This window comes from Lepidochelys kempii, chromosome 1 (assembly GCF_965140285.1).
Source record: "Lepidochelys kempii isolate rLepKem1 chromosome 1, rLepKem1.hap1, whole genome shotgun sequence".
Lineage (NCBI taxonomy): Eukaryota > Metazoa > Chordata > Testudines > Cheloniidae > Lepidochelys > Lepidochelys kempii.
This window is the reverse complement of record NC_136380.1, coordinates 281,716,233-281,737,380: the sequence shown is the minus strand read 5'-3', so window position 1 is coordinate 281,737,380 and position 21,148 is coordinate 281,716,233. Positions and strand designations below refer to the sequence as shown.

The 21,148-nt window shown below is 40.6% G+C and overlaps 1 protein-coding gene and 1 long non-coding RNA gene across 12 annotated transcripts in view; one reads left to right on the top strand and one right to left on the bottom strand.

Moving 5' to 3' along the window:
- LOC140905080 (uncharacterized) overlaps positions 1-19,003 on the bottom strand; it is a 38,468-nt gene extending 19,465 nt beyond the window's left edge. Inside the window, exons 1-2 of the long non-coding RNA XR_012156738.1 lie at positions 18,887-19,003; positions 15,008-15,178 (exon numbers count right to left, since the gene is read on the bottom strand). This is a non-coding gene — a long non-coding RNA (uncharacterized LOC140905080). The remainder of the gene's footprint in view (positions 1-15,007; positions 15,179-18,886) is intronic.
- NAV3 (neuron navigator 3) overlaps positions 1-21,148 on the top strand; it is an 846,806-nt gene that overhangs the window by 618,948 nt on the left and 206,710 nt on the right. For 10 of the 11 annotated variants that reach the window (XM_078851117.1, XM_078851118.1, XM_078851116.1 and 7 more), the window contains one exon: positions 10,856-10,971. In XM_078851117.1, coding sequence (XP_078707243.1) covers positions 10,856-10,971 — 116 coding nt within the window. Of the gene's footprint in view, positions 1-10,855; positions 10,972-19,259; positions 20,277-21,148 lie in introns of those variants that run through there. The other variant, XM_078851123.1, reaches the window with a different exon arrangement.

Genomic DNA, 21,148 nt, shown 5'->3' with positions numbered 1-21,148 from the left:
GAGTAGTGAGGATAATATTTTGCACTTACATATTATTTTCTCTTTCTGATCTGGGCTGTGTACACTGCCAATCTTCCACAGAAAGGAAAACCTAAATAAAAGCTTGAATAGTAACACAAATGACAAATCCACTCCATGGGCTAGTGTAAATTGTCCTTGTGTCAATGAAGTCAGTGAAGTCAAAGGCGCTGTGGCACTTTACACCAACTGAGGATATGTCCCATGTATTATCCACAATCAAAAATATATCTTTAAAAGGCAATCCTTGAATTACATTAAATGAAGAAATAATTAGGGCTGTTGAATAATTGCAGTTAACTCACACAATTAACTCAAATTAACTGTGATTTAAAAAATTAATCGCAATTAATCTAAACAATTAATTCTAAACAATAGAATAACTATTGAAATTTGTCAAATATTTTGGATGTTTTTCTACATTTTCAAATCGATCCATTTAAATTACATCACAGAATACAAAGTGTACAGTGCTCACTTCAAATATTTGTAATAAAAATTGTATAAACTGTAAAAATGATAAAAGAAATAGTATTTTTCAATTCACCTCATATAAGTACTGTAGTGCAATCTCTTTATCGTGAAAATGTAACTTACAAATGTAGATTTTTTTTGTTACATAACTGCACTCAAAAACAAAACAATGTACAACTTTAGAGCCTACAAGTCCACTCAGTCCTACTTCTTGTTCAGCCAATCACTAAGACAAACAAGTTTGTTTACATTTACAGGAGATACCACTGCCTACTTCTTATTTACAATGTCACCTGAAAGTGAGAACAGGCATTCACATGGCTCTTTTGTAGCCGGTGTTGCAAGATATTTATATGCCAGATATGCTAAACATTAGTATGCCCCTTCATGCTTCGGCCACCATTCCAGAGCACATGCTTCCATGCTGATGATGCTCCTTAAACAAATAATGCATTTGTTAAATTTGTGACTGTACTCCTCGGGGGAGAATTGCATGTCTCGTGCTCTGTTTTACCCGCATTCTGCCATGTATTTCATGTTAAAGCAGTCTCGGATGATGCTCATTTTAAGAACACTTTCACAGCAGATTTGATGAAACGCCAAGAAGGTAACAATCTGAGATTTCTAAAGATAGCTACAGCACTCAACCCAAGGTTTAAGAATCTGAAATGCCACCCAAAATCTGAGAGGGATGAGGTGTAGAGCATGCTTTCAGAAGTCTTAAAAGAGCAACACTCAGATGTGGAAACTACAGAACCCGAACCACCAAAAAAGAAAATCAACCTTCTGCTGGTGGCATCTGACTCAGATGATGAAAATGAACATGTGTCAGTCCACTCTGCTTTGCATTGTTATCAAGCAGAACCCATCATCAGCATGTCCTCTGGAATGGTGATTGAAGCATGAAGGGACATATGAATCTTTAGCGCATCTGGCACGTAAATATCTTGCAATGCCAGCTACAACAGTGCCATGCGAACTCCTGTTTTCTTTTCAGGTAACACTGTAAACAAGAAGTGGGCAGCATTATCTCCTGCAAATTGTAACCAAACTTGTTTGTCTGCGCAATTGGCTGAAGTAGGACTGAGTGGAGTTATAGGCTCTACAGTTTTACATTGTTTTATTTTTAAATGCAGTTATTTTTTGTACATAATTCTACATTTGTAAGTTCAACTTTCATGACAAAGAGATTGCACTACAGTACTTGTATTAGGTGAACTAAAATATACTATTTCTTTTGTTTTTTACAGTGCAAATATTTGGAATCAAAAATACATATAAAGTGAGCACTGTGCACTTTGTATTCTGTGTTTGACAGCCCTAGAAATAATTGAAATGTTTATAGTATTATTTAGCCTTATTTTATGAACTCGTACAATAATTACTGCAGAAGGATAGGTCCAGCTCCACAAAAGGACTTAGGTGCCCAACTTCCACTTTAAAAGCTTAAGTCCAAACTTTAGGTGCCATTGAGCTCCTCAAAAAACATGTTTAACTGCTGCCTAACTTTGGAGGTGCCTAAATCTCCCTGATGCCTAAATTTTTGCTGTAAAGTCCTTTAGGTGCCTTGGTTTCTACAACTAAACTTGTGCACAACACCTCAGTCTAGCTGCCCAGGGATGTATCTCATGACTGAGCCCTCGTGGGAGCCTTAGACCAGGGAGAAAGTGGTTCAGTTCCTTCCTTTGCCTAATGAGGGGAAATTATTTGAATGTGGATTTCCCACCTCTCAGATGAGTCCCCTAAGCACTGGACTATAGAATCATTCTTATTTTCTCTCAGGGCCAATGCAACAGCTTCAACAAGAGAGACCCCTATCAAAATCTATCATAGCCCAGTGGCACTTGCCTGAGAAATCAGAAGCCCATGTTCAAATCATTTCCCCTCACCAAGCAGAGGAGGGAATTGAACTGGCATCTCCCACATCCTGGGAGATTCCCTTGACCACTGGGTTAAAGGTTATAAGGGAGCTGCTGCTGCCTGCAGCATTCTGGCCATTTTCTGTGGAGTTAAGGATGTGCCACTGCCATTCTTGCAAGCAATCACAACCTCAGGAGGAACCAAGAGCAAAAGGAGCAGTTTCTTAGCTTCTAACCCCTAGCCTCTTTAGCCAACACCAGACTCAAAAGCTCTCTCTCTAGTTTTTCCCAGGGTCACACTGTGCTTACAGGGCCCTGCTTTGCGTTCTTTGCCTCTCCCTCTCTCTGTCCTTCTCTGTTCTCAGTTTCCACTTATACATACATATATATAAATACACATACACACACCTCCACACACGCCCCTAATGGAACCCTCTGGTGCTAGTTTCTGGGCAGATTGTGTTAGGATTTGTTTTAGATGTTGCACCTTAACTGTCTCTTACAACTATCTTAAATGAAGGGCTTGTTCACACATCTGTTTAAATGAGGTTTTAACTCAACTTATTACAAGGTTTCATCCAGCTCATAACAATATGTGTGAAGTTAGAGTAATTGCTAAATGAAGGATTGTCTGGAAAACATTTACACCTCAGCATGCTGTCGGGAGTAAGATTTTCAATATTGGTTTAATTAATGAAACAGTTAACAGTTTACTAAAAACTGCTCCCTACTTCTCTTCCTGTTTGGTGGTTCAGACACTTTTATTACTAGACCACTGGTAAGGGTTTGCAGTTATATGGGACTTGTACTGCTAAGATAGGTGAAGTATGGGACATGGGTGCTAAGGTAGGATTGAACCTCCATAGGCACTGAGAAATGATTAATTAATGGCACTGGACTGTTAAGGAGATTTGTATCCTAGCTGTAGTATTTTGAGAAGAGTTTAGCTGCTCCCTTTAGTTACCGTGGAGGCTCTTTACAACTCAACATTTACCAATCAGCAGTGCTTGCCAATATCTCAGTGTCTCCTGTTTTAAAGATAAGAAACTACTGTGGTCACCAACTGTGGTAGTGAATGTTGAGTTTTCAGTTGCACCCATTGTCCCAGTAATTTATATATTGGTTATGAAATAGCTTAAGATAGATTGTGCTGCTAAACAAACAGCAAGTCATTTTTGTTGTTAATTGGCAACTCACAGAAACGCACGGAGTGATTTGTCTGAATCTGCCATTTACATTCCCTGTTGTGAGATGAAGATGGCAAATTACAAAGTCTTGCAATCATAGCTAGCATTATAACACTGCCCACTACATGCTTTATTTCCAACAAAAACACACTAAGGTATTTGAAACAGCTCCCTCCGTACACATCTTTACTTCATGAGGAGAGGCCAATGCTTTCAACAGAACATGGCAGGTAAAGAGAGAATAAGTGTAGGGAGAGTGGGGGAGGGGGAAGATTACAATAAACATTTTTGGCTTATTTCTCAGATAAAACTAAAGCCCAGTACTTCAGTTACCTGTTGTTTATTGCCTAATAATTATTCTTTTTAAATATATTTTTGTATAGTTGTGATGCTGACCTAGCCCTCAGATCAAATAATCAATAAAATGCACCCAAGACAGCTGTACCTCTGGGAGTTGTCAGAAAAATTTAAAAAAACATCATATGGAATCTTTCGGAATGTCAAGTAATAAAATGTTAGATGTCATCTGTGATTATCAAAAGGTGGATATTCCATTAAAAACAGGAAGTTATTGAATGTATTAAAGATATTAATTACTGTGTGCAGAGGTCCAAATTCTGCTCTTAGTTATTCTTGTACAGTTTAATTTAAACTAAATTTAGTGGGGTTTCACAGATGTAGTTGAGGGCACAAGTTGACACACGTTTTATTGAAGACCAATTGGAGGTAAAAATCATTTCCTATTGTCATGATTAAAACAGAAAGGAGATTTTCATGACAGTTGTTTAATTAGAACTAATTAACCTTCATTGCAAATGTTCAGCGCTAGAAGATAAGTCAGTGGTGGGGCTTTGCCTCACCTGCAATTCTATTTGCTTTCCTTGATCTCAACACAGATGTGCAAGAATTAAAAAAACAAAGAGGGATGGAGGAGTAATATTTAAGGTTAATGAGCAAGTTATTTAATTTTCTGTGTGCTAGCCTGCAGACGTTGGGTCAAATTAATCCCTGATGTAATTCTAGAGAAGTCACTGGAGTTACACCAGGTATTAGTATGATTCCATTGATTTTGCTCCCCTCAGTGCACTGGAAAAGACTTATCATTCGCAATGCAGATTGCACCAGTCTTCACTGCTGAAGATATTTATTAGCAACAAGTGAAACTAAAATGGTCCAATTAAGCATAGGAACATCTGGATGTTTGATCAGATCCTTATTCAAACTACCACACCCTGTAGGCATGGCCAGATTAAAGCAGTCCCAAACTCTAGACACACCCACATATGTGGCCCCCACAGCCATACCTTGATCCTCCCTTAATTTGAACCATAGTAGCAGGGTCCACCACTACAATAGCTGAGGAGCCCAATACCACTCCTGTTTGGACAGGCAGGGGCCTCCCTCTTCCCCTGTGCCTGGGCAAGCAGGGGTACATCCCAAAGAAGGATTCAGCCTCATCCACCGAGGCAGAGGATTCTGTATATGTGAGTGTGCCCACTGCCGTCACCCTAGCAGAGCCCTGATGGGGCATCAGAAGGAGGGCCCAATCACTGAGTTTCTACTGAGGTTGTGTCAGCAACGGCCCCCAGAGTTCCAGAGGCTTGGTGTGCTCTAGTGGTGGTGGGACCCAAGCATCTCCCCCCACACCCACACCCCTATGCCCACCCCCGGCTCCAGTGGCTGCTGTTCCTCTCTCTTCTGGAGCAGATACCTTCTTGGCCTCCCACTTCCAGAATAAATAGAAGGTTTCATGTACTCCACTGCAAGCTGAATTTAAAGTCTGCTGCAAGATTCTTGAGTTCTTCCATGGAAATTCTGCAGAAGCTTTCGATAGTCAAAACAACTGAGGTTTTATGTATTTCAATATGAAAATGCCAAATACAGCCAGTACAGCGATTTCTGTGTTGTTTATTTTGGTAGCAAACCCAAATTGTTTTACATTGCCCTCACACTTCCAGTTTTGAGTCAGATAAATGGGGCAGATATTTCATGCCTCCCGAGCTATTGTTTCTGGCTGTCTGCAAACACAAGAAGACACCACTGAATCATTTACATTTGGTTCATATTTTGAAGTTATTCTTTGCAACAATGAAGACTAGAAATATAATTACATTTTTAAATTATAGCTTGGATTATGATGTCATCATGTGGCTCCAAGAGGTAAGTCCTTGGCATGTGCCTAGTTTTCAATCAACCTTGCCTGTGAGGTCTGCAAATTTGGTGTAGAAATCTTGCAAGTGTTTTTTCTCACAGTATTTCACTACTTCCACTCCTGGTCCCAGCTGGAATCAAGTTTTTGAAGAGCAAAGAAAATAGAGGGGGACAAGGTTCTATAAATGAAATGTGTCATATTGCTAAAAACGTTTGGGTTGAGCTTGGGCAAGAGAATGCTTAGGATGGTTCTCATTTTATTGACACAAAATTGCCCATCAGGTAGGAGCCTTTTTACCTCTTCCTACCCCAGTTATGACCATACAGTCTTTACTGCTGAGTGAGATTCCTCATTGTCACTCTGCTACTTAGGACGCAATTCTGAAAGACCTTGAGCGTAAAACTACCAGGGATGTGAGTGTGTTGTACCAATAAAATAAAAACCAGCAGGATCTTATTAAAGGGAAAAAGGCAAAATACCACATTTATTGTGAATACAGAAAGAATCATAGTAAGCAGTTAGTTATAGCTATAACATTCCATTCAATCTCATATTTATTCACACATTCATTCATACAAACACACACACACACACATACACACCCACACACACAGGTTCTGCAAGGTTGTTATCATAGTTACCAGCCTTAGAGTTGCTCATGCCAAGCCACTGGCCAGGTGGCCTGGACATGAGGAGGGAGCAGGGCCTTGTCAGATGCTCATCTGATGCTCCTGGAAGTTGGTTTGCAGAATCAGACCCCAAAGTTCTCACTTTTTAGAGTCTATTTTTATAGGAATTTCTTCCTATGCCAGTCTATGGGAATTGCTTCATCATGCTGTTGCTGAATCAATCAGCAGATAGCACATTCCTGACGGCTCCAAGATGTTATCTTGTTCTTTGGTTCTCCCATTCTTGAGGCTGTTGGGTGGATTCCAGTCTGCCCTCGGGGGGGGTCCTCTGGTTATTTCCACTTGACGCCTTCTTCAGCCGATGGACACTGGATTCTTAGGCTGGCACCTCCCTGATCATTCAGTTATTATCCACACCAAGCATCCATCCACATACATCCTCTATCTCTATTTTAATCACAATTGTTAATACAACAAAAGGGCGGGGAGTCTCTGTGTGTTGTTTCTGTTGTTAGAGTATTGTTTTGAGTCTCTCTCTCTGTGAACTGCTTTGAGAACAGACTCTGTCTTAGAATGTACTAAGACAATTAGCAGCTTGCAAGTTTCACACATAGAGGGAGAGAAAGAGTACCAAAAACCAAGAGACCTCTTAATTAGTAATACCCTGGAATTTAAACTCTGGGGAATCAAACTCATTTGTGATTTTAATTCAGAACTTCTTTAATATGATCCAACAAGTGGGAATGCCGTGCTTGCAGCCCATGGATTCCTTGTAGTATTAATTAATTAAATAATTAGTGTGTCACAGGAAATAACACCCAAGAATCAAAACCAGTTCATATGATGGCAGTTAGACATTTGCTTCTTCACCATTCCCCAAAAATACAAAAACTGGCTATAAAAACTATGCATGTTGCAAGCTATCATTTGTGTTTATATTTCTGTTTAATACAGTTTTGAGTACCATAAAGAGGTAAGAATTCTACTGAAACAGATGTGTTTGGTTCTTTGTATATTGAGATCTGCTCCCTCATTCACTTAAATGAGTTGCTGAATAAATCCATTAAATACACAACTTTGAAGTAAATGTAGGAAAATAATTAACAGGTTGCTATTTCATAAAAGAAATTTCTTTTAAAATTAATCCTCAAATTCATCCAGTATTTTTATCAGTTACTCCTATGAACGGCATCTGTGCTGGGGACACCCCAAAGGGCATCTTGTGCTTCCCACAATATGTTATGGAAATGGGAATTTTAGGAGTCTAGATGTAATTTTAAGCTTTCAAAATTGGAAAATATATATAAAAAAGGATTTAGCAGGCCCTTATCAGAAACCAGAGGCAATTAGTGTTTTGGCATGTAATTTATGATTATCAGCACAGGATGTAAGGATGGCAAAACTGAACTCTAAATTAAGATTTTTAGAGGGAGTTGTGTGTCTTGTTGCACCCTGTTCACACCATTCCGTTTTTGTGTTCTTTTTCCACTCATGTACAAACACAGTGATGACCATTAAAAATCATCATTTACCAACAGTTTCCCCATCCTGCTTTCTGAGACATTGCAGATTTTTCCTAAGAAGAGATAACTATTGTACGAACCCTTGGGAAATGTTGACTGCGTAATAGTTTACCCCTGTTTAATGACAAATAAAGGTATCCAGTACTGTACTGCATAGTGTAACAATGTATTTTATTACATTTTAATAGTTACATATATTTAGTTCACATATGTTCTCAAGAATACTGGTCATTTGTTAGCAATCTAATAGAAATGTATAATTTTTACCTGTATCTCAGAATTTCCCAAGAGTTGGGTGGTCACATGACTAACATCATGAAGTAACATCATGAAGAGGAGCCAAACTGCACATAACTTTGAACATTTGGGGATAGATTTTGATTTTGGATAGCCCTAAGCAAGGGATTATGTGTAAACTGTACTGCTCCAGGGATGCCCCAGGGGATAGACACATGCCTACAATTCATCCATTTTTTCCCCCTTTGCTCCCAGGGATAATTTACTGCTGGCCTTTACCAGCAGTAATTTACTATGCTTCATACAAAAAGAAAAGGAGTACTTGTGGCACCTTAGAGACTAACCAATTTATTTGAGCATAAGCTTTCGTGAGCTACAGCTCACTTCATCGGATGCATACTGTGGAAAGTGTAGAAGATCTTTTATACACACAAAGCATGAAAAAATACCTCCCCCCACGCCACTCTCCTGCTGGTAATAGCTTACCTAAAGTGACCACTCTCCTTACAATGTGTATGATAATCAAGGTGGGCCATTTCCAGCACAAATCCAGGGTTTAACAAGAACTTCGGGGTGGGGGGGAGTGGTTAGGAAAAAACAAGGGGAAATAGGTTACCTTGCATAATGACTTAGCCACTCCCAGTCTCTAGTCAAGCCTAAGTTAATTGTATCCAATTAGCAAATGAATTCCAATTCAACAGTCTCTCACTGGAGTCTGGTTTTGAAGTTTTTTTGTTGTAATATCGCAACTTTCATGTCTGTAATCGCGTGACCAGAGAGATTGAAGTGTTCTCCGACTGGTTTATGAATGTTATAATTCTTGACATCTGATTTGTGTCCATTTATTCTTTTACGTAGAGACTGTCCAGTTTGACCAATGTATATGGCAGAGGGGCATTGCTGGCACATGATGGCATATATCACATTGGTGGATGTGCAGGTGTGGTGTCCACTTCCTGGACACTACAGGGCTAATAAACAATGGTCACATAAACACCACCCTATACCGGAAACCTACTGACCGCTATTCCTACCTACATGCCTCCAGCTTTCACCCTGACCACACCACATGATCCATCGTCTACAGCCAAGCTCTGCGATACAACCGCATTTGCTCCAACCCCTCAGACAGAGACAAACACCTACAAGATCTCTATCAAGCATTCTTACAACTACAATACCCACCTGCGGAAGTGAAGAAACAGATTGATAGAGCCAGAAGAGTTCCCAGAAGTCACCTACTACAGGCCTAACAAAGAAAATAACAGAACACCACTAGCCATCACCTTCAGCCCCCAACTAAAACCCCTCCAACGCATTATTAAGGATCTACAACCTATCCTGAAGGATGACCCAACACTCTCTCAAATCCTGGGAGACAGGCCAGCCCTTGCCTACAGACAGCCCCCCCAACCTGAAGCAAATACTCACCAGCAACCACATACCACACAACAGAACCACTAACCCAGGAACCTACCCTTGCAACAAAGCCCGTTGCCAACTGTGCCCACATATCTATTCAGGGGACACCATCACAGGGCCTAATAACATCAGCCACAATATCAGAGGCTCGTTCACCTGCACATCCACCAATGTGATATATGCCATCATGTGCCAGCAATGCCCCTCTGCCATTTACATTGGTCAAACTGGACAGTCTCTACGTAAAAGAATAAATGGACACAAATGAGATGTCAAGAATTATAACATTCATAAACCAGTCGGAGAACACTTCAGTCTCTCTGGTCACGCGATTACAAACATGAAAGTTGCGATATTACAACAAAAAAACTTCAAAACCAGACTCCAGCGAGAGACTGTTGAATTGGAATTCATTTGCAAATTGGATACAATTAACTTAGGCTTGACTAGAGACTGGGAGTGGCTAAGTCATTATGCAAGGTAACCTATTTCCCCTTGTTTTTTCCTAACTCCCCCGCCCCTCCCCCAGACATTCTTATTAAACCCTGGATTTGTGCTGGAAATGGCCCACCTTGATTATCATACACATTGTAAGGAGAGTGGTCACTTTAGATAAGCTATTACCAGCAGGAGAGTGGGTTTGTGTGGGGGGTGGGGTGGGGTGAGAAAACCTGGATTTGTGCTGGAAATGGCCCACCTTGATTATCATACACATTGTAAGGAGAGTGGTCACTTTAGGTAAGCTATTGCCAGCAGGAGAGTGGGGTGGGGGGGGGGGATTTTTTCATGCTTTGTGTGTATAAAAGATCTTCTACACTTTCCACAGTATGCATCCGATGAAGTGAGCTGTAGCTCACGAAAGCTTATGCTCAAATAAATTGGTTAGTCTCTAAGGTGCCACAAGTACTCCTTTTCTTTTTGAGAAAAAACAGACTAACACGGCTGTTACTCTGAAACCTGTCATTATGCTTCATACCCCTCACATATACATAGATGCTGGCTTAGCCATTCTGGCCATTGAGTTGGGGGTTAGACTGTTACCTGCCTGAATATTGCCTACCTGTGTCAGGGAAAGATTAAGCAAACAAGGGCCCCTGCTTATTCCCTGACTCAAGTCTGGGTTGTTTATGTAGGGATGTAAAGTCCTTACTCCCTTGGTGAAATGTGTCGTTTAAGACAGAATGTAGCACCATGCAATGAGGGTAGAATGTGGCATTCATGATATTTTCACTGTATGCCTTTTGTTGAGATGAATACAGTGCAAAAAGATGTCAGTTATGCCCTGAATTAACATTTACCATTGCTGTGTGTATAACAGACATCTGTTATAATGAGTCTTCTTGGTTGATTTCAGAACACACTCAGAAAATGACAGTACCTCTTTACCACCTGCTGACTCCTGCACCAGTCCTACTAAAATGGATTTATCATACAGTAAGACTGCCAAACAGTGCCTAGAGGAGATATCTGGTGAGTAGCATGTGGGAAAAACCTCAGTATAGGAATGTATATTTCTTTGTTTACATAGCTCTCCTACTAATAGCTTAGCAATGGTTTAAAATAATACCTTTGACCTCTACTCATTATATTAAATATGCAGAGAAAGTGGATCACACGCTGTTAGCACTTCAACTGCAAATTCTTTTATCTAAGATGTCTCACTTAGAATATCCTCTTCATCATTTTGCAGAAACTGGAGTGTTCATAAATTAGGATTTCAAGACATTATTATTACTGAATGCTCTGTGAGGAACCTTGAGAAGCCTATCTCATAATGTGTGACACTGGGAGAATAAGATCAAATCAAAATGTCAGAAGCTGAAGTGTTAATAACAGAACATTTTTATTTCTGTAAGTCAATCTAGATTCAAAAAAGGGAGTAACTGAACAAATCCTTACAGCTGTGCTAGCCTGTGGCCCACTCAGCAAGGTTCTGTCTTGGGGTTCCCTCTAGATATGGGTTGAAATCCTTACTAAATTCAATTGTATTTTTTTTGTGACTACGGGTCAGATCATCAGCTGTTGTACATTGGCATAGTCCTTAGATGTCAATGGAACCATGACAATTTACATCAGCTACGGCCATTTCCGGTCATAAATCTAGCTGTCAATGGGCACCAAACAAAGTGCGCCACAGCTGAGTTTCTCATTAGGATTGAATTGCATAGAAGAGCTGTGTACTTTTAAAGGGCTTGTTTGTCTGAACTGTGGTTTCCTTTTTTTACTCTGTACCATGACTTTCAAGCTCACTTTTATGAGCATAAAGGGTGAAATGTTCTGGAGGATGGCATGGATTGTACCCTCAGCAACTTTGCAGATGACACTTAACTGGGAGGAGTGGTAGATACGCTGGAGGGTAGGAATAGGATACAGAGGGACCTAAATAAATTAGAGCAGTGTTTCCCAAACTTGGGAGGCGAATTGTTCAGGGAAAGCCCCTGGCGGGCCCGGCTGGTTTGTTTACCTGCCGCGTCCGCAGGTTTGGCTGATCGCAGCTCCCACTGGCCACGGTTCACTGTGCCCGGCCAATGGGGCCTGCGGGAAGCAGTGGCCAGTAGGTCCCTCGGCCCATGCCACTTCCCGCAGCCCCCACTGTCCGGGCACAGTGAACCACGGCCAGTAGGAGCCGCGATCGGCCGAACCTGCAGATGCAGCAGGTAAAGAAACCGGCCGGGCCCGCCAGGGGCTTTCCTTGCACAAGCAGCGTCCCAAGTTTGGGAAACACTGAATTAGAGGACTGAGCCAAAAGTAATCTGATGAGGTTCAACAAGGACAAGTGTGGAGTCCTGCACTTAGGATGGAAGAATCCCATGCACTGCTACAGACTAGGGACTGAGAGGCTAGGCAGCAGTTCTGCAGAAAAGGACCTAGGGGTTACAGTGGACGAGAAGCCAAATATGAGTCAACAGTGTGCCCTTGTTGCCAAGAAGGCTTACAGCATTTTGGGCTGTATAAGTAGGAGCATTGCCAGCAGATCGAGGGACATGATCATTCCCCTCTATTCAGCATTGGTGAGGCCTCATCTGGAGTGCTGTGTCCAGTTTTAGGCCCCACACTACAAAAATTGGAAAAGCTTCCAGCAGAGGGCAACAAAAATGATTAGGGGACTGGAACACATGACTTATGAGGAGAGGCTGAGGGAACTGGGATTGTTTAGTCTGCGGAAGAGAAGAATGAGGGGGGATTTGATAGCTGCTTTCAACTACCTGAAAGGGGGTTCCAAAGAGGATGGATCTAGACTGTTCTCAGTGGTAGCAGATGACAGAACAAGGAGTAATGGTCTCAAGTTGCAGTGGGGGAGGTTTAGGTTGGATATTAGGAAAAACTTTTTCACTAGGAGGGTGGTGAAGCACGGAGGTGGTGGAATCTCCTTCCTTAGAGGTTTTTAAGGTCAGGCTTGACAAAGCCCTGGCTGGGATGATTTAGTTGGAGATTGGTCCTGCTTTGATGACTTCCTGAGGTCCCTTCCAACCCTGATATTCTTTGATTCTATGAAATTATGGCCCATTGAAATCTACTGGAGTTTTGCCATTTTGCCCCAAATTTTCAAAATTCAAACAAATGTTAAAAAACACATCTGGTTTTTCTCACTCAAGATGTAATTTGTTTAAAGGAACTCATTTGACACACACAACTCTGAAATGCTATCACGCTTAGAAAGGATCATCAAATTTGCCCCAGTTTTGTCAGACTGCTTTGGCATCTGGCCTGATTCATATTAAAGTGGAGGTTTTATCTTGTTTCAGGACAGGTAACTGGCTCTGTCTCAGTTTTTCCTCAAGTGTCTCCAAACTGACATCCCGCACCTGCCAAATTCTTGATCAACTTTTTGACAAGTAGCCCAGTCTGAAACCTAATTAAGTGTTCCCTTTAGGTTCCAGTTAGATATATATTATCATGGAAACTTCTTGCATTCTAAATTAGTTAAACTTAATCTTCCTAAAGGCAGATACATGGCTCATTGGTCTTATTGTAGGCATAACAATTAAAAACATGCACATCTAAATAGGTGTAAATATTACAAAAGATGTTTCAAGAAATTATCCGAAGGGATGGTAAAAAATCACTTTTGTGCCTGCTGTAATGATCCTCTAAGATAGCAGGTATCCAGTCCTTTTACTGTTCTGTGTCAAAGTGGCAAATGCAGCAAAAAAGAGAGAGTGGCATATGGGGCACTAAAGAGACATCAGAGATGTTTCTGATCTCATTATTCAGACTCTGTCATTAGCTGCAGACTGCCATAATGGGCAGCATGGCGGCACCACTGTGAGAGTTCAGCCATTGTTTCATTGTAAATTTGGCACACGGAGGAAACCAAATGTGTGTCACTCATAATTGGCAGTTAGAAATATGAGGAATGGCTGGATCAAACAATCACCCTGTGCAGCAAATGTATTATTAGCTATATATGTGCTGAAGAATATCATTTGGAATCTATCCATGTGCTGGCTATTCAGGAGACTGCTCTAGGATGAGCTAAGCAGGGGTAAGACAGAGATTTCCAAGCTCCCAAGTATATTCCAGCCACTCAGTGGGATAATCATCCAGCAAGGGATGTCATCTGTACCAAGGACACATGCAAGGGTGATTTTTTGTGATATGGACTCTTAAGTAGATAGGATGGGAGAGAATTATGAGTTGTTTTGTCTTTCTGTAACCTTTCTCTATTACATTCTATTTAGGTTCTTATACTGTGCCCATTATCATGTTACCTAAGCCCCAGGCTTGTTTTGGTTTTTGAATGACTTGATACGCAAACCCACTAGCCAGAAGTACAGTTAGTCAAAAAGGGTCTAATTCTGCAAGGTGCTGAGCGTCCCCTGCAAAATCATTTGTACAAAGGGAATTGAGGTCACTCAGCCATTCACAGGACTGGGCTCAGAAAGTTCTGTTCCATTTGCATATTTGTTTCATTTGTCTTTTTGGTCTTTGTTATTGTTTTTAAAGTGCCAAATGTTTACTGGGTGTTTTGCTAGGCAAATAGAAAGACAAGATTTCCCAGTCAAAGTTCTGGCAAGTCTAAGGGCCTGAGCCTGCTTGCACTGTATAAAGTGAAGTACATGCATAGATCTCTGCAAGATCAGGGCCTAATTTTAGGTATGGGGTAACAAAAAATGAGGAAGGGAAAGAGAGCAAGGAATAGGGTTACTAGAGTAATAAAATAAATTCTAATCCTAGTTTTGTTATTCACTCACTGTATGACCAAGAGCAAGTTGGTTAAACTTTCTTCACCATTTTCACCATCTGTAAAACAGGGATATTTGCCACCCTACGTTGCAGAGGTGTTGTGGGCATTAATAAGCTAATTATACAATAGCACTCTGAAAAAAATGTACATCTCTAGAATTGCAAAATATTATTTTAATAATCCAATTATGTTACTAAGCTTTTGCACAGTGTTTACATGTTTAAAGAGTTTAGCATGCCTGTTAAGGCTGATTCCCCACTCTGGAACTTCCCGTGCAGAAGGTGGGGGCCTGCAAGGACTCTAAAAAATAATACTTACCACTCTAGGCTGTATTAAATTCCCAAGGTTACAGCTTCTCTCTGACCTTGGATTGGTAGATGTTGCCACCACCCAAGTGCAAAACCCTCTTGAGAACCCAGGAAGGCGCACTTGGGACTTCCTTCCTGTGGGGTACCCTCAAGCCCTTTCACCTCCCCCTTCAGGGAAGAGCTGAGAAGAAAAACAAAGGAAATCAGATGTTGTCACTTGCTAATTAAACGACGTGCACAAACCTCTTAGGACACAAAAATGAAATTCTGTTCTTAAAAAAGGTAAATTATATAAATAAAAAAAGAAGAAAATACATCTGGGATTTACGCTTTTGCTAGATTTAAAAAAAAACAATTACAAGGATTAAGCATTGAGAATAGCTTTCTTGAGGTCCAGCTAAAAGGTTACAAGCAAAACAAAAGCACCTGGGGTTAGCACAGAGGAATCCACAAGCCATAAAGAAATAAAAGAGATAAACCTAAACGCGTCTTCCTCGACATTTCCTAATCTACTTACATATCTGGAGTTTTAGATGAGTAGTTTCTAGGCATAATACTAATATTTTTTCATACCTGGCCCAAGCTTCTCACAGCATAACTGTTCCTTGTCTGCCTCTCCCCGAGAACAACCACAGACAGACAAAAGGGGAGTCTTGTTTCAATTTTAAAAAGTTCTAGCCTTCCCATTGGCTCTTTTGGCCAGGTGCCCACTCACTTCCTTTTACCTATGCATAGCAGTAAGACTTTTAACCCTTTACAGGTAAAGCAAATAGAGAACAGCTACTAAGAGGGATTTTATAGCTACTAGCTGGTTGGAAACCCCTTCATTTATCACAATACCATAAATAATTATACATGAAGTTGCAAATATTAGCTAATTATAAATACACCATTCCTGATGTTTCATGTGGAAGCACTATACAAAAGTTAGGAAGGAGGCAAGGAATCATTTTAAGAATTAGAATTATATCCCAATATTAGCAGTGGGATTAGCATATCAACTTTGTATTTTCAGATGTGCACTTTTTTCCCCTTTCTAAAAGAAACACTTGAAAAGGATTTTGTAAACCATGTACACATGTACTTAGAATTAACTACATTTAGCATGTTATTCTAATTCTGTGGATTTTGAGGTTCTATTATATAATTCATTAACAAAGGGCCAAACTGTGCATTCAAACATCAAGGAAAGTTGTGTGTGCTTATCTGAGAACAGAATTTGTCCATAGATTATTAAATTTGTAAATCATTTTTAAGATTCCTTTGTATGTAATGCATTATACAAAATAAGGTTTATTATTTCTATAAGCATGGGGTTGGGAAAATTCCCTATTGTCCTCTCTAAAAATGACACTTCCATCTTTAGGGTCCAGTACATTAGATTGTCATGTAATTGAGGAATATAATGTAATGTTTGCTACCTCAAAACTTCCTAATGTGATTTCTGTTCTATAGCCTGTTCCTGTTCATGGTTTTAGTTATGTTTCTTTGTTTCCATTTATATTTTTTAAAAATTTAAAATGGGAGAATGAGCTTTAGAAGACTATATTTCAGTAAATAAACCTGGGACTCTTCCATATTGGAGTCTCAGGTATTGTCACATTGCGGGGGTACATAGTAGATCAGAGGGTAGGTTAAAATCATCATTACAAAGGGACAGTTATCATAATTCAGAGTTCTTTGTGCTGTGCATTCATCCCAGGTACATTGTGTGCATCTAATGTATTTTAGGGGATGATGAAGATAGTAATAACCTGGGCAGCTAAGACAGGGGTCCCATGGAAAAATAGCATGTGATCATGCAATAAATGTCTGTAGTACATTACATATGCACAAAAAGGGGCGAATTAAGAATGCACAGGAAACCTTAATTGTAACATTTATAACATTTAAGTGCTTGACTTTGCTACCTTAATACACTAAATAAGCTGTTTTATCTGGCACTTCACCAACCGGAAAGCTCTATAAACTGGAATTTCTGATCTTCATTGAAAGTCCTGTTTATAGTCTGGTTGGTGCAGGCGGGCAGGGGTTGGGGTGTGGGAGGGGGCTCAGGGTGCCGGATCCAGGGGGCACTCATCTAGGGCGGCTCCCTGCAAGTAGTGACCCGTCCCAGCTGCTCCTAGGCAGAGGCGGTGCCTCCACCCACAGGCCCTGCCCCCGCAACCTCCATTGGCTGCGGTTCCCAGCTAATGGGAGCTGTGGGGGCAGCACACAGAGCTACCTGTCGTGCTTCCGCCTAGGAGTAGCTGGGTCAGGTCGCCGTTTGCGGGGAGCTGCCTGAGGTGAGCGCCCCCTGGATCCCCCTCCCGCACCCCAACCTCCAGCCACGCACCCCCTCCCAAACCCAAAGTCCCTCCCTCTTAGTTAACCCCCATTTTTCACTTACCAGCACCCTCCATTCCCCCAACATGCTGTATAAAACTGCTTTTCCTGTAACATTTTAAATGTAATTTCTGTAATTTTAAATGTAATTTATTTGTTGTGTATCTATCTATCTATTTGCACCTATTTTAGATCAATCGATAGATAGATAAAGTACACACTTTTCTGCTGCCAGGTAGGTCTTGTTGCTGATTGCAGCATACACAGTGGCTGGCTGGAGGACTAGATGCATTTCTCAGACTTCACACTCTTGTGGATGATATGTGTGGGCAAGCCCATTAACAATCCTGAGTAGCATGGAGGAGTCCTGCCCTATTGCTTACCCTGAGGAACAAAGACACTGCCACCTTCTCCCCGTTGCACACCAGTGCTGCATTAATTTGAAAATGAAGCAATTGAAAATAGTCCTTTGGCCACTAGCATCGTGCAAACAGAAGAGTGTTCATTGCTGACATTCTTTCTCTCTCTTTCTTTTTGGAGGAGCAGGGGAAGTGGAGTAGGGCTGGATTTCCTTTAGTTCATTTCATTTTGAACAACCTTCCCATCTGAGTCTCTCATTTTCTTTCCTGTACGCTTTTTGTATAGAGGGGTCCAGCAGTGATTTAGTTTTCAAAGTGATCATCACTGACATCATTAGATCTTTATTTCTTTTGTTGGAGTCCCCCAGGAAAAAATGCACCCCTCCATTTTGTTGCTAGGAGATATATTTTTATCCAGCCCTACCTTAGGTAGCAGCTGTAAAATGAGAGGCTGAAAAGCAAATACGACACTGGGGCAACTCTTAATGCCCATCTATTACTAATATAGAAAGTCTGCAAATAATCTGTCCTTGTGTGTCATTAATTCCTGGGGTTTCCCACAATACAGTGTGTTACAGGTGTATTATGATGCTGACAGAATCAGTGTATTGTTATGTAGCATTTCTATATTTATTTTGGACATTTATGCACAGTATTTGGCCAAATTGATTGCTCCTGGGTAGACCTTTGTGTTTCAAAGATGGGATAAAATTCTACTTTAGTGCTAATTTTCTGTTCAAGCACCTTAATTATTTATACAAGTATTTTTTTCCCACTGGGAGAAGATATATTTTAAATGTTAGTCTCTATGTATAAAAGCAACATTTAGCTCTTGTAAACTTTGTTTCAGACTTGAAATTGGGTGGCTTTGTAAGAAAATTATATTCTTTCCATAGAGTATTTTATTTAATAGGTTCCCTTTTGAAGTTGTGAAGCCTTGATTTTGATCAAAGCTTTATAATTCCATAGTAGCTTCTGAATCCCAAGAATTTTTTTGAAGGAGGAAATGAAATCTCTCACTTTATAAATCACTGCCACAGAGTGGGTAGCATCAGGCTCCATTCTTTAGTTTCTTTATCCTCTTAAATTATATTTATTAATTTACAGCAGAAATTGCAAGATTCAAGAGCCATTCGCAAATCTGCTTTTTAACTGTCCGCAAAGGGAGTAGCAGGGAGAAGGAACAAATAGTTTGTCATTCTTACCTTCCAGGGAGAAAAATAGCATTTCAGTGCGAGCTAGGGCTAATATTGTAGCGGCCCAGTCAGGTGAAGCGGTGTCTTGAAACCTGTGGCATTTTAAACTAGACAGAGGCTTCTATGTCTCCGGTTTAAATCACCAGGATGTTTGCTGCCATGGCAGCCAGCAGCATCCACTGCAGTAGCAGGGAAGAGTCATAGATCTGGGAATGCAGGATGAATACTAAAATGTGAGGAGGCTCGTGCAGAGCTTTGCTTCAGTGGTTAATTTTGGCTCTTATTGAGCTCTGACGCGTAGGCTGTACTTGCAGCTCTGTGTCAGCCCATCTAAAGTAAAGAGCTGTGCGTTGGGATCGGTCATGATCTTGTGAGAGGGGAAAAAAGCACAAGACAGTACTTGTGCTGTACTTTGGATTTCAGAACACTGCAGCTGTAGAGAGAAATGCAGGCCCATCATTCTGATGAGACTGGTGATTGGATGAAGAGGGGAGAATGCAGTTGGCTTTTGGGATTACTTCTATGTGGGAGCAGAGTGTTTGATCAACTCTCTTCTGCTTGAGAGAAATTCAAGTAAAAATGCCTGTAAGTATTGCAGATTAACGTGACTGGAAAGAAGTGGCTTAGCCCAGGCAGCAATGTACATTTAGAGAAAATGACTGTGCCTGTCTAGTCATTTACAGCACATAAACTGGATGCTTGAGCTTTGCTTTTCATTACAAATGCAAAGATGTGCTACATGGTGTGTGCATCGTACAGTACTGAAAGGGTCACACCTGAGACCTGCTTAAAGATCTGAGCTACTGTAGATCTAGGAATATGAAATCTAGCTGAGGTGAAGCTTTAGCTGAAAGGATGCAACGACCTGCTGAATTATCAGTCTTTAAAGGCAAGGATGTTAGAAGAGGGAATGCTCGTCTTCAGAAACAGAAGTCTTTGACCAACCTTGCACTCATAAGTGAAGGGGAGAAGAGACGATACTCATACAGGGAGAACTGGTTTGGAAATGCCTCGAAGTCTAGCCAGAATTGTCATCAGAGAGAGGCAGAAGTTGGAGATAGAATCTCATTGTCCAAGTTGCTCTCGCAGTCGGTGCACTCTCTTCACCATACCAGCAGTGCAACACCCCAGGAAACTGAAGTCTTACCACCTGCTGGAAGCAATAAGTCAAGTAGAAGATCTGGAGGCCAGTCTACAGATGCAGGTTTTGAGGTTGGTAATGAGGAAAGGGACAAATCAGATGATGAAAATGTCCCCTGCAAGTCAAATTTCACTAGCAGGAACTGGGCAGAGGAAGAAGAAGAAGGCTGCCTCCGTGAAGGGACTGCACAGCTGGATGAGGATGTCATAATGACAATGCTGGGTGACCTAGAACAAGTACTTTACACTGATATATTAGGTAAGTTAATTTCTGGTTGACACAAGAAAGGGCAGAGAGTTACATAAGTATTAGAACAGATCTGCATGGAGCAGACTTCTGTTGTTGACAGTAATATTGTGAGACAGAATTGGGTTTGTTTGCAGTAGTATATAAAATTGAATTTTAGAGTATTCCTCTCTTGCTTCCTTTGTTCCTTTTAGGTTTAAAGGGTGTAGGTAATGAAGACCAGTTTCTAAATCTTTTTTGATAGGTACATTAGCAGCAATACGGTATGTGAATGATTGAGCACAGTTTTCTTAGCTCTTTAAAAATAAAGTGAAACATGTGTTAACAGTTTATTAATAAATATTTTATTTCTGTTTGAATAACTTTCCTTCTCATTAATGTAAAATTAGGATCCTTGGATTCTTAACAAGGATTGTTTTAGTAGGCAATATTATGGCCTAGTTATGACTTTATCCTCACATTTTCCCTCCACCCTGCAGGTAATCTCATACATACACATGGAATTTCAATAGAATTGTGGGTGCCAAAGCTTCACATTCTAGCTACATCAATTTGTGATAGCAAGCATCTAAATTTCACAGTTGTAGGAGCTTCAAAAAGCTTCTGAGCTGCTGGTATTACTTTTCATCTCATTCCTTGGAAGGATGGGTTGTCCAAAGTGTTCATTTCAGAAGCTTTTTGCTGTTGTGAAGGAAAATGGTTGAACGGTATGCGTCTTTTGCCAAGGCTGTGTAGCGTGTATCTAGTCTGTAGGTTTCCTACTGGTACATATTTGGATTCAGACTGGAGTTAAAGATTTAGGATGTAATTTATGAAGAAAGTAAAATTTAGTAAAAATGTTTCATTTTAAACTAATATAGAAATTAGATATATTCTTAACGTTT